Here is a 13,540-nt window from a genome sequence, read left to right on the forward strand (position 1 = left end):
GCAGTATCAGTGTCACTTGCAGCTGGAATTTTTCTGCCCATCACTGAGCATGTCTGGAACTGCAGGATCTAAGTGAGATAGCACCTTATGTAGAAATTAATTTCTGTTGTTGTTTGTTCTGCTAGGTTTCAAGGGGTCCCCAATTTCATTCTTTTGATTTGGTTCCTAGTTTTGGATTCCTAGTTCTGGATTTTAGTTCTATTCTCAGCTATTAGGGAGTTTTCTCAAAATAATTCATTTAGAGCAAGTGGAAGCAGATGAGTCCTAACTTTTTCTGGTTATGTTTCCTATGACATATTTTATAATCTTTTATTTTAAATGCAGGTGAACCCAGAAAATTTGATCCAAAGTTCAGCGGACCTATTCACAACAGGTAAATGTTTTATTTTGATATATCAAATTGTGTTTTTTGTGTATGAATATAAAAGAGGATATATGCACTTAATTGATTGGGAAGGAAAACTTTTTTTCTAAGAGTAATTCTTGAGAGCACTCATTTTACTCTCTCACCGAAGGAGGAAAAACATACCTAAGAGAATCAGAAATCATTATCTTCTCCCCTCTCACTTCAGTACTCTTAAAAGTAATATTTTTATTAAGACTTGCTTACCCTCAGCTGTGTGAAATTTGGAAAATATTATTGCCCCTGTTGCACAGCCTTAAGAGATGTTAATTATAGCTGTCTCCCTTATGAGAAGATTTTGAAAAACTGTAACTGGAGCACAGAGAATTCTGGTAGTAAGTTTATTGATCCTGCACGAACATGTGCATGCTAGCCCACTACATGCGTGGCCAGGTCCCCCTCTCCCTCCAGCTGGGCTGCCAAGCCGCAAGGGTTGGGGACCACTGCTGTGAAGCACTATGAAGGGGTATATAAGTCTAAGTGCTATTGTTATACTTAACTTTCTGCCATTTAAAAGACAGAAGTTATTCTGTGCCAGCCCTTTTAAGTTCCAAGAATGTCATTCTTCTGAACCAACCGTCTTATCCATTATTTCATTTTCTAAGAATGCTATAACTCCCATGTTAGCTCAGTCACATAAGGAGAATAGTTGAGGCTAGAGACTTTACTTCATTTGTAGCATGCCCAATTCACATTTATGTATGTATTTGTTTGTTTATTTTTATTGAAAGGATCAAAGCCATTCTGAGCAATTCAGGTTACCACATGTAAACTCTTAGTGGGTGGAATGTGGGCAACAATACATTTTCTTCCAAAGCAGTGTGTACATTACAGACCTATCTTAATAGACAATACTGTATGTGGTGTGTGTATGACCCAGACTCCTAAGTAGTCTATACCTTCACCCAGTTGTGAAATCCAATTTTGTTTTACTACCAGTTCTGTACGCGTGGCTTGGTGGGCGTGGTGTGGTTTCCCCACTCCAGGGGAAGGACACTGCAAAATCTCCATTCCCACCCTACTCCAGGGAAAGGATACTGCAAAATCCCCATTCCTTCCCCACTCCTGGAGAAAAGATATTGCAAAATCTCCATTCCCACCCATTCTGGGGCCAGTCAGAGGTGGTATTTGCCGGTTCTCTGAATTACTCAAAATTTCCAATACAAGTTCTCCAGAACCTGTCAAAACCTGCTGGATTCCACCCCTGCCTTCACCTTACTAGAAAGCTTTATGTCAAAGCCTCAGTTGTCCAAAGCTATTATGTTAATAGCTTTTGGTCCATCTGATAATAAATACATAATAAACTTAAGGAAGATTATGATTTGGAATGTAAGATAAGTAAATGGTAATGAGGAAAGAAAGAAAGAAAGAAAGAAAGAAAGAAAGAAAGAAAGAAAGAAAGAAAGAAAGAAAGAAAGAGAAGTGTATGTGAAACTAAGAGAAAGGAGAATGAAAGTAATCTGATCTTGTGCAATGTATTCATGAAAACATGCAAGGCAATGAAGGTATAGGTTGAATTATAAGTAAAGGGAATAAAATGTATATTAGAAAGCATGGGTCAACTATTTTGTGATAGGTGGATATGCAAATTGTAATCCTGATATTGAGATCCTCTCAAAGGAATGGTGATAACAGAAGAACGAAATAGTAGTTTTGGGGAAAATTGTGGAACACTCTGAATGAATATTATTGTTGTGGTCTGCCAGCAGCCTGCGGAGCTGGCAACGGAGTCCGACAGCAATGAGGCTGAGGTGGGGCCAGGGCCATTGGGGAGTGAGGTGCGGACTCCAGAGCCTCCAAAGACTGATAGTAGTGAGGCAGAGGAACAGGAGGAGCCTGTTCCTAATGCACACATGAGAAGAGCTGCCAGAAGGCAAGAGCAGCTCAAGCAAAGAAAACAACTCGGGAGTAGGGCCGAGAGATGATTGGCCCCTCCCATAAGCCTTAAAACAGACCAGCAGCAGCATTTGGGCTTTGCCGGAAAACAACATTGGTAGCTTCATCTTCTTGCATTTATTTTTGTATCTGTGACTTCTGGACGTTTGCCAAGAAAGGCCTAATTGGACCAAGGTTTGCCATAGGACTAAGGAATTTCTGTTGGGAGGAATTTGCTTTAATTTAATTGAACTACACTGGGGATGAAGTTCTTCTCAGCTGTTTGAATAAAGTTTGTTTTTTCACTGACTGAATTTCCTACTACCTACTTGGGCCTGGGTCACAACAATTATCCAGAAGAGAGAAAAATCAATAAGGTGACATGAATAGGAACAAGATAAAAAAGTATAGAAAAAGTAACTTCCCTATTTGGAGACTCAAGAATATATTAGAATAGTGGTAATTCAGTGAAGATTTGCTTTGAAAATGTTGGCTCCAAATATGTGATTTAAGCATTAGTCTACTCATAGCAGTGGTGGGTTGCTCCCGGTTCTGTCCAGTTCTTTAGAACCAGTGGTAAGTAAAACCAGTGGGAGGCTCCGCCCACCTGCCCTGACATCATCATAGGTGATCTGCACATGCACAGAAGCATGTGCTTTATTTTATTCTGTATTTATTTTTTTTGCTATTTTTACCTGGCTGTAAACCGCCCTGAGTCCTTCGGGAGAAGGGCGGTATAAAAATTTGATTAATAATAATAATAATAATGTGCGCACGCGTGTTCCAATTGCAAACCAGTAGTAAAGGTAAGTAGAACCCACCCCTGACTCATAGATTTGTGTGACAAAGGAATAAATATAAGTATAAAAACACAATTGACTGGATTGCTTTTGATGAATAATTGGCAGAATTAGTGTAGGACACAAAGATGGTGAGATTGTCAGATGTGGGTTAAACAATTTTTCTGATTATGTCAGGAGTAGAACTTGGGAGAAAACTGGGCATGGGGCAAAAAAAGGAAAGAAATAGAAAATATGGGTCATGGAAAAAATAATATTAGCAGATAAATTACTCTTATCAAAAGAATGACTAGAGAGTGGACATAAGGAAAGAGAATTTGACCTCTTGCGTAGCGTTACAATAATGATAAGTATGAAGAAGGATGCTTGGTGAAACATGAACTGTATGAGAATAAAAAAAATATAGGAGAATGATGACTACAAAAACGGAAGATAAGAGGAAAATACTATTACAATGTGCATTGAGAAAAAGAGTGGCAATAATAATAGTCATAGATAACAAGTTAAAAGGGAGGGAAAATGCTGAAAGATTTTGATAAATACTTTTTAAGGTAGATGAAGAGAGTTAAGTAATGAGCCTTCAGCAGAGTGAACAGAATTAAAAATAAAAGGGATCAAAAGATGCGGGATGAAACTGAAGTGAGAAAATGCTAACATGAATATTGTGGACATTTGTATTGAAGTTATAGAAACATGTTGGAAGAATGGAATTGAAGTAAAAGTAGATGAAGAGAAAAAATGAATGTGAAAATGTTTTTAAAAGTTAAAAGCTGCAGGTTTAAATAGTTTTGTTGTTGTTGTTAGTTGCAAAGTCGTATCCCACCCATCGCACCCCATGGACAACGTTCCTCCAGGTTTTCCTATCCTCTACCATCCTCTGGAGTCTGTTTAAGCTCACGCCTACTGCTTCGGTGACTCCATCCAGCCACCTCACTCTCTGTTGTCCCATTCTTTTGCCCTCAATCTTTCCCAGCATTAGGCTCTTCTCCAGTGAGTCTTTCTTTCTCATTAGGTGGCCAAAGTATTTCAGTTTTATCTTCAGGATCTGGCCTTCTAAAGAGCAGTCGGGGTTGATCTCCTCTAGGACTGACTTGTTTGTTCGCCTTGCAGTCCAAGGGACTCGCAGGAGTCTTCTCCAGCACCATTAAATTGTTTAAGGGAGAAAATATTAAAATATTTATTTATTTATTTATTTTATTTTGTCATAATGCATGATGCATACACAAGCATCACACAAAAAGATTATATAATATGTAAACATATATATGATGAGAAACAAGGAAGTATAAGCATATATATATAGGGAAAGAAACAATAGGACAGGAACGGTAGGAATGGGGTGAGGTCAACAGTGGATAGATTTTGGTTAAAGCTTTTGGGGTTATGAGAAGAGACCACAGAGTCGGATAATGCATTCCAAGCACAGAAAATTCTGTTACAGAAATCATATTTTCTGCAATCCAAATTGGAGCGGTTGACATTAAGTTTAAATCTTCGTCATCTTCAGGCTTCAGCTTCGTGCTTCTGGGAGCAATGTGTTTCTTCCTTTTAACTGCTAGTGGGGGTTTGAACTGATTGGGTGGGAGCTTGGCTGTGCTCTGATTGGATGGGGTTTGTGCTCTGATTGGCTGGGTGTGTCCTGTGTTGGTGGGGGCTTGGTTGTGCTCAGTTTAGTCTGTGTTGCAGGGGGATTTGAGCTGGTGAGCTGCATAGCTGTTGTTTGGCTTTGTGGTCGTGCTACATCTTCATAGTGGGTGTCAGTCTGCTGCATGTATGGATTGGAGGGGTTTGAAATGGCTAATGTTGCAGCTGCGGTCTGGCTTCTGGTCCTTGGTCGTGCTTCATGATCAGTGTGGGTTTGGGTCTGCTTTCTGGGTGGATGCGGTGGTGACATCCTGTGTGGACCTCGTGAGTGTGGGTCTGGTGTCATTCCTCGTGTTAGGGACTCGTTTGTCAATAAGGCGGGTTTCCAAATGGCTGGTAGGCGGAGGTGTCATCTCGTTTGTTCATGCTGTGTGGGCGTTTTCTATCTCAATGGCTTCTCTGATTATTCTGTTGTTAAAGTGTTCAGTTTTGGCGATAGTTCTGGTCTTTTAAAGTCAATATCATGTCCTGTGACTTTAAAGTGTTGGACCAGGGAAGAAGTTGGTTCCTCTTTTGAATGAGTTCTTGTGTTCTTCAATGCGTGCACTTATTCTTCTGTTGGTTTGTCCAATGTATGTGGTGGGGCAGGCGGTGCATGGGATTTCATATACTCCTTGATTTTCTAACTCAATTTTGTCTTTGGGGTTTCTTAGGATGGTGGATATTTTCTGTTTGTGCAGAATGCTGTCTTGATGTTGTGTTTGTGGAGGATCTTGCTGATTCTGTCTGTGGTGCCTTTTATATATGGGAGGAGGGCTGTGCCGTTTTCTTGTTCTCTGTCTTGGATTTTAGTGGGGGGTTCTTTTTGGATTAGCTTGGTAATCTTATTTGTTTGGAATCCATTGGATGTTAGTACGTTAGTGAGAGTGTCTAGTTCGGGTTTTAGGTGTTGTTCATCAGCTAAGCATTTTGTTCTGGAGATGAGTGTCTTGGCTACGGAGTTGATCTGTGCTGGGTGGTGGTGTGAGAGTGCGTGCAGATAGCGGTTTGTGTGTGTTTTCTTCTGGTAGATGGTGTGTCCTAGGGAGCCATTGGGTTTTCTGTAGACTAAGACATCCAGGAAGGGAAGTTGGTTATTAACTTCTGTTTCCATGGTGAACTGTATTTTGGGGTGTAGGCTATTGAGGTGTGTGAGGAAGTTGTCAAGTTTTTCTTGTTGAAATTCATTTTTTTTCTCATTAATCTACACTCAGTATCCCATAACGACAAAAGATTAGGAGGGGAAAAAAAAAGAATTAGTGTATTTCCTTAAACTGAACCTGAATGATTAGTTTTTTTATGGAAACAAGATAATACCATACAGGTTAGCCATATTTATCAGAACAAACATACCAATGTGAAATGATAATTATTCGTGGTATATATCTCATTAGTGATATTTGCACGTCAAAATCATAATCTAGCATATAAGAAATATTAGAATACATTCCTATTATTATTTATTGTCCAACAAGCATGAAATTCTGCAGCAAATTAGCTGCTAAGCAGTCCATCTGATTTTATTTTAGCAATAATGATATTTAATATGCTTGGAGAGCTTAAAGAGTTTGATGCCGGAAAGGAAGAGAAGTATTAAAAGCTCTGCACTTTATCTTCCATTTTCACTCGAGGCAGAATTTCTATTTAGTTTAATGGGAGATGAAGATGTTCAGTATCTTTTAGAGACCACATGCTGTGTGTAACAATTTACTAGTGGTGTAGCAAAATAAATTTCTGATTTTATCCCCTTGTTTTACACTATGACACCTTAATATAAATATATTGTTACTATGACAATAACTGTAGATACTGCAGATACTTGCATTTTGCAGTTTCTACAACCACAGCATATTCTTAAAGGCAGGTGCTACCTAACTCCTGTATTGTCTAATTTCTGTATAATTTATAAGACTCTAGGAAGAAATGCAATATGTGAAACTAGCATTTATTTTCTGGGGGAAAAAAATCATCTTCCCACTCTGCAATGAACAAATAATTCAAAACTTCCTCTTTTCTTGTTGTAGTTCTTCTTTATTAAGCATAAAGCTTTTACTGTTGGTTTATGTGTTGGATCTGTTTGTATTGTGTGTCAGAGGGCACCACTGCAAGTGTTGTGATATTCATGGCAGACATTAGTCAGTATTTTTAACTTTTTATGACAAAGTATTGTGTTTTGTTCAGTATATAAGCATGTATATATTTAATTGCTCCTGGATGTCATTATCCATAACTTCTGTAGAAAATGCTGTTATTGTCAGAGCAAGCAGCGTATTAGATATTTTATTTTTATAGCCTTTAGTTTCCTTTAAAGAACTAAATTATAAGTGCATAGCTAAAGGTCTGTGTCTTGAGCAGTGGTGGATTTCAAACTTTTACTACTGGTTCTGTGGGTGTGGCTTGATGGTCATGGCGTGGCTTGGTGGGCCTGGCAGGGGAAGGATACTGTAAAATCTCCATTCCCTCCCCAATCCAGGGGAAGATTCCTCCCGATCAGCTGGGACTCGGGAGGCAGAGAATAGATGAGGGCGGGGCCAGTCAGAGGTAGTATTTACCAGTTGTCCGAACTACTCAAAATTTCTGCTACCGATTCTCCAGAACTGGTCAGAACCTGCTGAAACCCACCTCTGGTCTAGAGGCACAAGCAAGCAATGCCCTGAATTAGAACAAACTAAACGCTGAAAAGTACCTTCAAATTCTTAGCAGACAACTATACTTAGTTTGATGGGTAGGCTACACATTTTTTTCTGGATACAAGTGGAATCCTATTGCCCATGCTATTCATCTTGACTTTCATCAGCCATCTAAACTAACTGAACTCAAGATCTAGTATGCATATATAAGCTTGATTGGCATTATTGCCCCCAATTTATATCTGTTTTGAACTATTGAGATGACTCAATGCATGTTAGATTTCCATGCATCCTCCAGACACTATTTTATGGATATTATTTATTTATTTTTATTTTTATTTATCAAATTTTTATACCGCCCTTCTCCCGAAGGACTCAGGGCGGTGTACAGCCAAAGATAAAACACAGAATATGTACAATTAAAACCAAATTAAAAAATAGCAAATTACAAAAAAAGGCTGATAATCAAAATTTAAATTAAAATTTTTTTTTAAAAATATTAATAAACCCCCAATTTAAAATCAACTATTATGCCATATTAAGCAGTTTCAGATGGCGGAGGCATTTGTGCTGAGATGGATATTCTAAACTTGCATTTGTTAGAACTTGCCCAGAGCACTCTGTTAATTAATTTTTTTTAAAAAAAAGTAGTTTTTAGTGGCATGTCATCTTTTATAGCAGAGATTATTCAGTATCATCAAATCAGATCCAGAATCTATAATAATATTTAATGAGAAACTGTTTAAAATTAATAAAATTATTCCCCTGGATTTTTATCAATTATATCAAAACTATAGGCAAAATAAATGAACTGTTAAACAACTATGAATCTCATCAGTGTCCCATCAGACATGCTTTGTAGCAGACATTTTTGTCAATTAAAGTTAAATAGATTCAGAACAATTGTAATCATAGTAGTTTGATTATATTGGCTTATACTCGAGTATATACGGCTTATACTCGAGTATATACGGCTTATACTCGAGTATATACGGCTTATACTGAGTTTTTTTTTTAAGCCCTCGGCTTATACTCGAGTATATACGGCTTATACTGAGTTTTTTCTTTTCTTTTTCACACTTTACCGGACGGCTGGGAAGCCCTGCCGGTGCAGTGAGAGGGCGGGCGGGGAGCCAGCCTTCTCAGCTGAGGGAGGGAGGGTTTCCCCAACCGGTAGGTGCCTCATTTCCCACCCTCGGCTTATACTCGAGTCCCCAGTTTACCCCAGTTTTGGGGGTAAAATTGGGGACCTCGGCTTATACTCGGATCGGCTTATATTCGAGTATATACGGTATATTGGCTTATATTGTCTTGCATCATTTATTCTATATTTAAGTGTTTTTTAAAATGTTAATATAATTGCAGTTATGTTCATAAGCTGCTTTAAGAAGCAGAGGCTGTGGACATTTTAAGCAAATTAATGAATTATTGTGTACATGCTAAGTAACACCCTTAAAACAAGTTGCCCCTATATGGCTTATTCAAAATCATGAAACTTTTTATTAGAAATATATTATTGAGAATATAGTACAAATGATTTTTTTTTAGTGGAGCAGTACTTCTGTGTAGTCAGAAATAAAACAGGGATCAGCATCATACAATATTGCCTTATACATTGAGACTATTGCCTTATACATTGTAAGCCGCCCTGAGTCTTCGGAGAAGGGCGGGGTATAAATGTAAACAAAAAAAAATATTGTTTATATTATTGTAATAGTTTATATTATAGCGATAATATTTTTTTTAAAGTCAGAGATCAATTTTCCACCATACTCAGATAAAAATTATTAAAAAAGAACAACATAAAATTATTTGATCACTATTATAGACAAAGTAAACTATTCATATCTAGACAGCTTATATATCTTCCAAATTTACGGTGACAGAACTAGACTAATAAACCCTTACATCCATAGTTCAGCAAAACTTAGCGAACCTTCTATTGATTTCTTGGACATATCAGCTAATAGAAAGAATGCATTTTTGGTCATCTGTAAGAAGAAAAGCATAAAGCTAGAGAGAAGACTTAATCAAATGGACAAACACATGAGATTGATTTTCCCTTTTTGCTTTTTCCTGAGGGATATCATTATGCTTCTCTTCTAAAACTGTAAGTAGTAAAGTAGAAAACTATCCTTCTATCAGTCAGATAAGGATGGGCAAGCTACTATTTCCCATCCACCCCCCTGAAATATTGCCCTCTGATGAGAGCTAGGAAGCATGACTTTTTTATGGCAGCTCCTGTCCTATGCGGGACACTGAAGTTCAGAGACCTCTTCCCTACTAGTCTTGAAGAACTGGCTTTTGCTAAGATAAGACTAGGTGACTGTGCATCAGACATTTGATATAGTGATATGTTTTTGTTGTTTTTAATGTTTTCAATATGTTTAGTTTTATAGTTTTACTATAGCCATTACGCTGTTTAAACTTTTTATAAACTTTTTGGAAGCCACCCAAAGTTGGCCATAAGATGGAAAGCTATCTACGTAAATCTAAATAAATCCTGTGCAGGAGGAAGATGTTTAGATGGCTGAGGTAAAAGTTTTCTGAAAAAAGCTTCTTTTCAATAATAGCTTAGGAAAGTTTCTCTGCCAGTTTTGGAGATAACTCAAAATTTATTTTTTGACAAGTCTTGAGTTACAGAATTGATATCAAAATTGAAACATAGGAGTGCCAAGATACGTCTTTGCTTAACTCTTTTTCATGGGTATTGAAGCAGAAAGATCTCTGAAGATGAAACATATGTCCTGCATGAAAGCATTTTCCTGCAGAATCATAATTATGTGAAATAAACTGACAGGCTATATGAGAGACTGACCATTTCTCCCATAGCTTCTGTCAAGAAATCAAAAAACACCTTTAAATCAATAAAGGCACCAGACTACTTTTCTGCCAAATGATGCAGGACAATATGATGGTCAAACATTGACCATTCTGCCTTAAATTCTGCTTCTTTGTCTGTAAACACTTTTATCTTGACAACCAGTCAGTTCATTTCCCATGCTTATACCCGGCGGCATATAATTTGCCCATAGTACTTAGGAAAACTGATAGACCAACAATTTGACAGAACAGCCATTTCTTCTTGTTGTAACTGACAGTGGTAATAGAATGAATCCATTCCTTGGGCATTTAAAAGGAATGGTCAATGTAGAGTACTGGTAGTCCTTGACTTATGACCACAATTAAAATTTCCATTGCTACGCAAGATAGTAGTTACAGCCATCTATTTACTGACTGTTTGAAGTTACAGCAACATTGAAAAAAGTGATTTTTGACTGTTTTGCGTACTTTCACTGGGACGCTATCGTCTATCATCTATTTAAGTTAGTTGATAAGCATCTGGATTTTGAACACATGATGCCACAATAGTAATAAATGTGAAAAACAGTCATAAGTCACTGTTTGCAGTGCCATTGTAACTTCAAACAGTCATTAAATGAACTGTGGCAAGTCAAAGAATACCTACATTGAAGCACTAACCAGATTTTACTTCATGAAGTTCTAGGTGTAGTCATGAGATTGAGAAACCTATGGGCTTTCAGATGTTAAATGACAGAACAAACCATCTATCATTGTTGACCATATTACTGAACTGCAACCAAAAAAACCACATTTATATTAGCCAAAGTCACCTATCATAAGCTTGTTATTGTACTTTTTCATCAATATTTTCTGTTTGCGAACATCAAGAATTTTGTAAGATGATGTCAATATTTTTTAAAATTATAATTGGGTGGCAAAAGAGATCAGTTTTAAATTAATCCATCGCAAGATATTAATTTTTTAGTCAGGGGAAAAGCCAAATGATTCAGTAATTTTCTTCTTTTTCCCACCTGGAATGTTGAAACAATTCAGAAAGTTGGTTTTTCCCATGATTGCGGCAAGGCTTCTGCCTTTCTTAATTATATTTCTTGATCTGTTGGGCTGTAATAAGACCTCTCATTTCACAAGTTAAGAAACAATCATTTTCTTCCCTGCTTTCATATTTAAGCTTTGTAAAATAAACTCAGCCTTACTTATTGGCCTTTGTGTTTCCAATAGATAACACAAATGGGAAGAGCAGGCACATGGGAAAACAGATTAAGCTATTGCTCTCCAAGGAGTTTAGATAACTCTTGGTATGACTATATAAAAATATCGAATATTTAAAATGCCATTTTAATGTTTTAATAGCTTACTAATAATAACATGGGAAAGAAAAGGCATAATATGTTAAAGTGGAAAAATTGGTTAGGAATGAGTTTTTTCACTGCTGCTGCTATTATTTTGATTATAATACTTGCTGGACAAAGAACTCTTTTATAATATTATAATATTTCCTTCCCAATTTACAAAGGTTTCTTATTCCCTGCTGGAGATTGTGATTCCATGTACAACACAAATATCTCCTACACCCGTAGCAAATTGAAAAAATGTACAAAATACTTGTGCACTGCAGTTTGTCTCAGAAACCTCATATTTCCATTGTATCATGACTTGCCTATTTAGCTCTTGGTCCTTCTGTGCACCATTAAATGACAGAGGATATTACTTGGAAAACCAGATATTGTAGCAATTCAATAAGATAGCTAGCTAGATAGATAGATAGACAGATAGATAGATACGACAGAGATATGTGTATGTATATATAAAGCACAACTCAAAGCAGTTGTTCTGACCTAGCTTTCACCAAAGTACGACACAGACTCCTTGTCCCGAAAAAAACCCTTTTTATTTGGCTAATGTGAATTCCTAGCATTCATGCCCAGCAAAGTCCAGCAAACAGTCTTTCAAATGTGAATTGCAAACACAAACTTTATCAGTCCTTGGATAGTTGCCAGGCCGATAGCTTCTTGACGCAACACTGTATAAGGAAATACTTTGCAAGGTGGCTCTGTGAGGCACAACTCAGATAAGCCAATCTTAACACAAATAATGAACTAATATTCTCCTGCAAACACCACTCCCCTTTTGCTCCTATTTATTTATTTCCTATGGGAGGAACCCATTCAGCTTTTACTCTTGTGCTTTTACTCTCAAGTCAACCTCTGTTCCTTAATTGTTCCCTTCTCCCGACAACTCTGCTCATGCGCACATCGGGAATAGGCTCCATCTGTTCTTCAGCCCACTTACCTCCGATTCCAAAGGTAGCTGATAACTGTCGGATGGCTCTGGCCTCATCTCTGCCTCTGACGCAGAGCACTCATCAGAGCCTTCCTTAGACTCTAGGACTGGCCCATGTTCCTCCCCAACCTCCTCACTGTCTTAGTCTGTTGCCAGCTCTGCTGGTTGCTGGCGGGCCACAACAGCAGTGAACATACATAATGCAGATATTTATTTATTTATTTATTTATTTATTCAATTTAAGGACTCAGGGCGGTTTACAGCCAATAAAAATACATATAATACAGGTTAAAAACAATATAAAAAACTGATTCAATATATGGCATAGAAAAGCTAAAATAAAAATTTAAAAAAACCATTTAAAACTGCATTTAGGCTAGCCCTGCGCGATGGAACAAAAGTGTCTTCAGCTCACGGCGAAAGGTCTGGAGGTCGGGAAGTTGACGAAGCCCTGGAGGCAGCTCATTCCAGAGGGCCGGAACCCCCACAGAGAAGGCCCTCCCTGTGGGAGCGCACAGGTCGATGGGAGGCTATTGGTGGCAGTAGGCGGTCCCGTAAATAACCCGGTCCAAGATAGTCCTCAAACTATGACCACAATTGAGCCCAAAATTTCTATTGCTAAGCAAGACAGTTATAACCTTTCTTGCTACAGTTGTTAAGTGAATCACTGCAGTTAAGTTAGTAACACGGTTGTTAAATGAATCTGGCTTCCCCATTGACTTTGCTTATCAGAAGGTCACAAAAGGTGATCTCATGGCCCTGGGACAGTTCAGCCATCATAAATATGTGCCAGTTGTCAAGCTTCCAAATTTTGATCATGACCACAGGGATGCTGCAACGGTCACATCAAAAATGGTCATTAGGCACTTTTTTCAGTGCTATTGTAACTTTGAACTAAACAATTTAAATGCTTAGTGACATTTGTCACTAAATAAATGATTATAAGTTGAGGGCTACCCAATTATGGTTATTAAACAAGAACTACCTGCATTAAGATCCTATTTTTTTAGGATTTTGGAAAGGCAATTTTCTTAGCCAGAGAAGAGCTATATAGATTACAATAGAGACCGTCAGCATGCAATTCACATGCTATTACAGTATTT

General features: G+C 37.7%; 1 protein-coding gene across 4 annotated transcripts in view; it reads left to right on the plus strand.

The window, feature by feature from the left end:
- SLC44A5 (solute carrier family 44 member 5) overlaps positions 1 to 13,540 on the plus strand; it is a 207,634-nt gene that overhangs the window by 132,995 nt on the left and 61,099 nt on the right. For 3 of the 4 annotated variants that reach the window (XR_009154163.1, XM_058175362.1, XM_058175363.1), the window contains exon 2: positions 325 to 373. The exons of the other annotated variant lie outside the window; for it this stretch is intronic. Coding sequence is in view for 2 of the 3 variants with exons in the window: in XM_058175362.1 (XP_058031345.1) it covers positions 325 to 373 (49 nt within the window). In the remaining variant the exon portion in view is untranslated. The remainder of the gene's footprint in view (positions 1 to 324; positions 374 to 13,540) is intronic. 4 annotated transcript variants of the gene reach the window in all.

This window comes from Ahaetulla prasina, chromosome 3 (genome assembly GCF_028640845.1).
Source record: "Ahaetulla prasina isolate Xishuangbanna chromosome 3, ASM2864084v1, whole genome shotgun sequence".
NCBI lineage: Eukaryota > Metazoa > Chordata > Lepidosauria > Squamata > Colubridae > Ahaetulla > Ahaetulla prasina.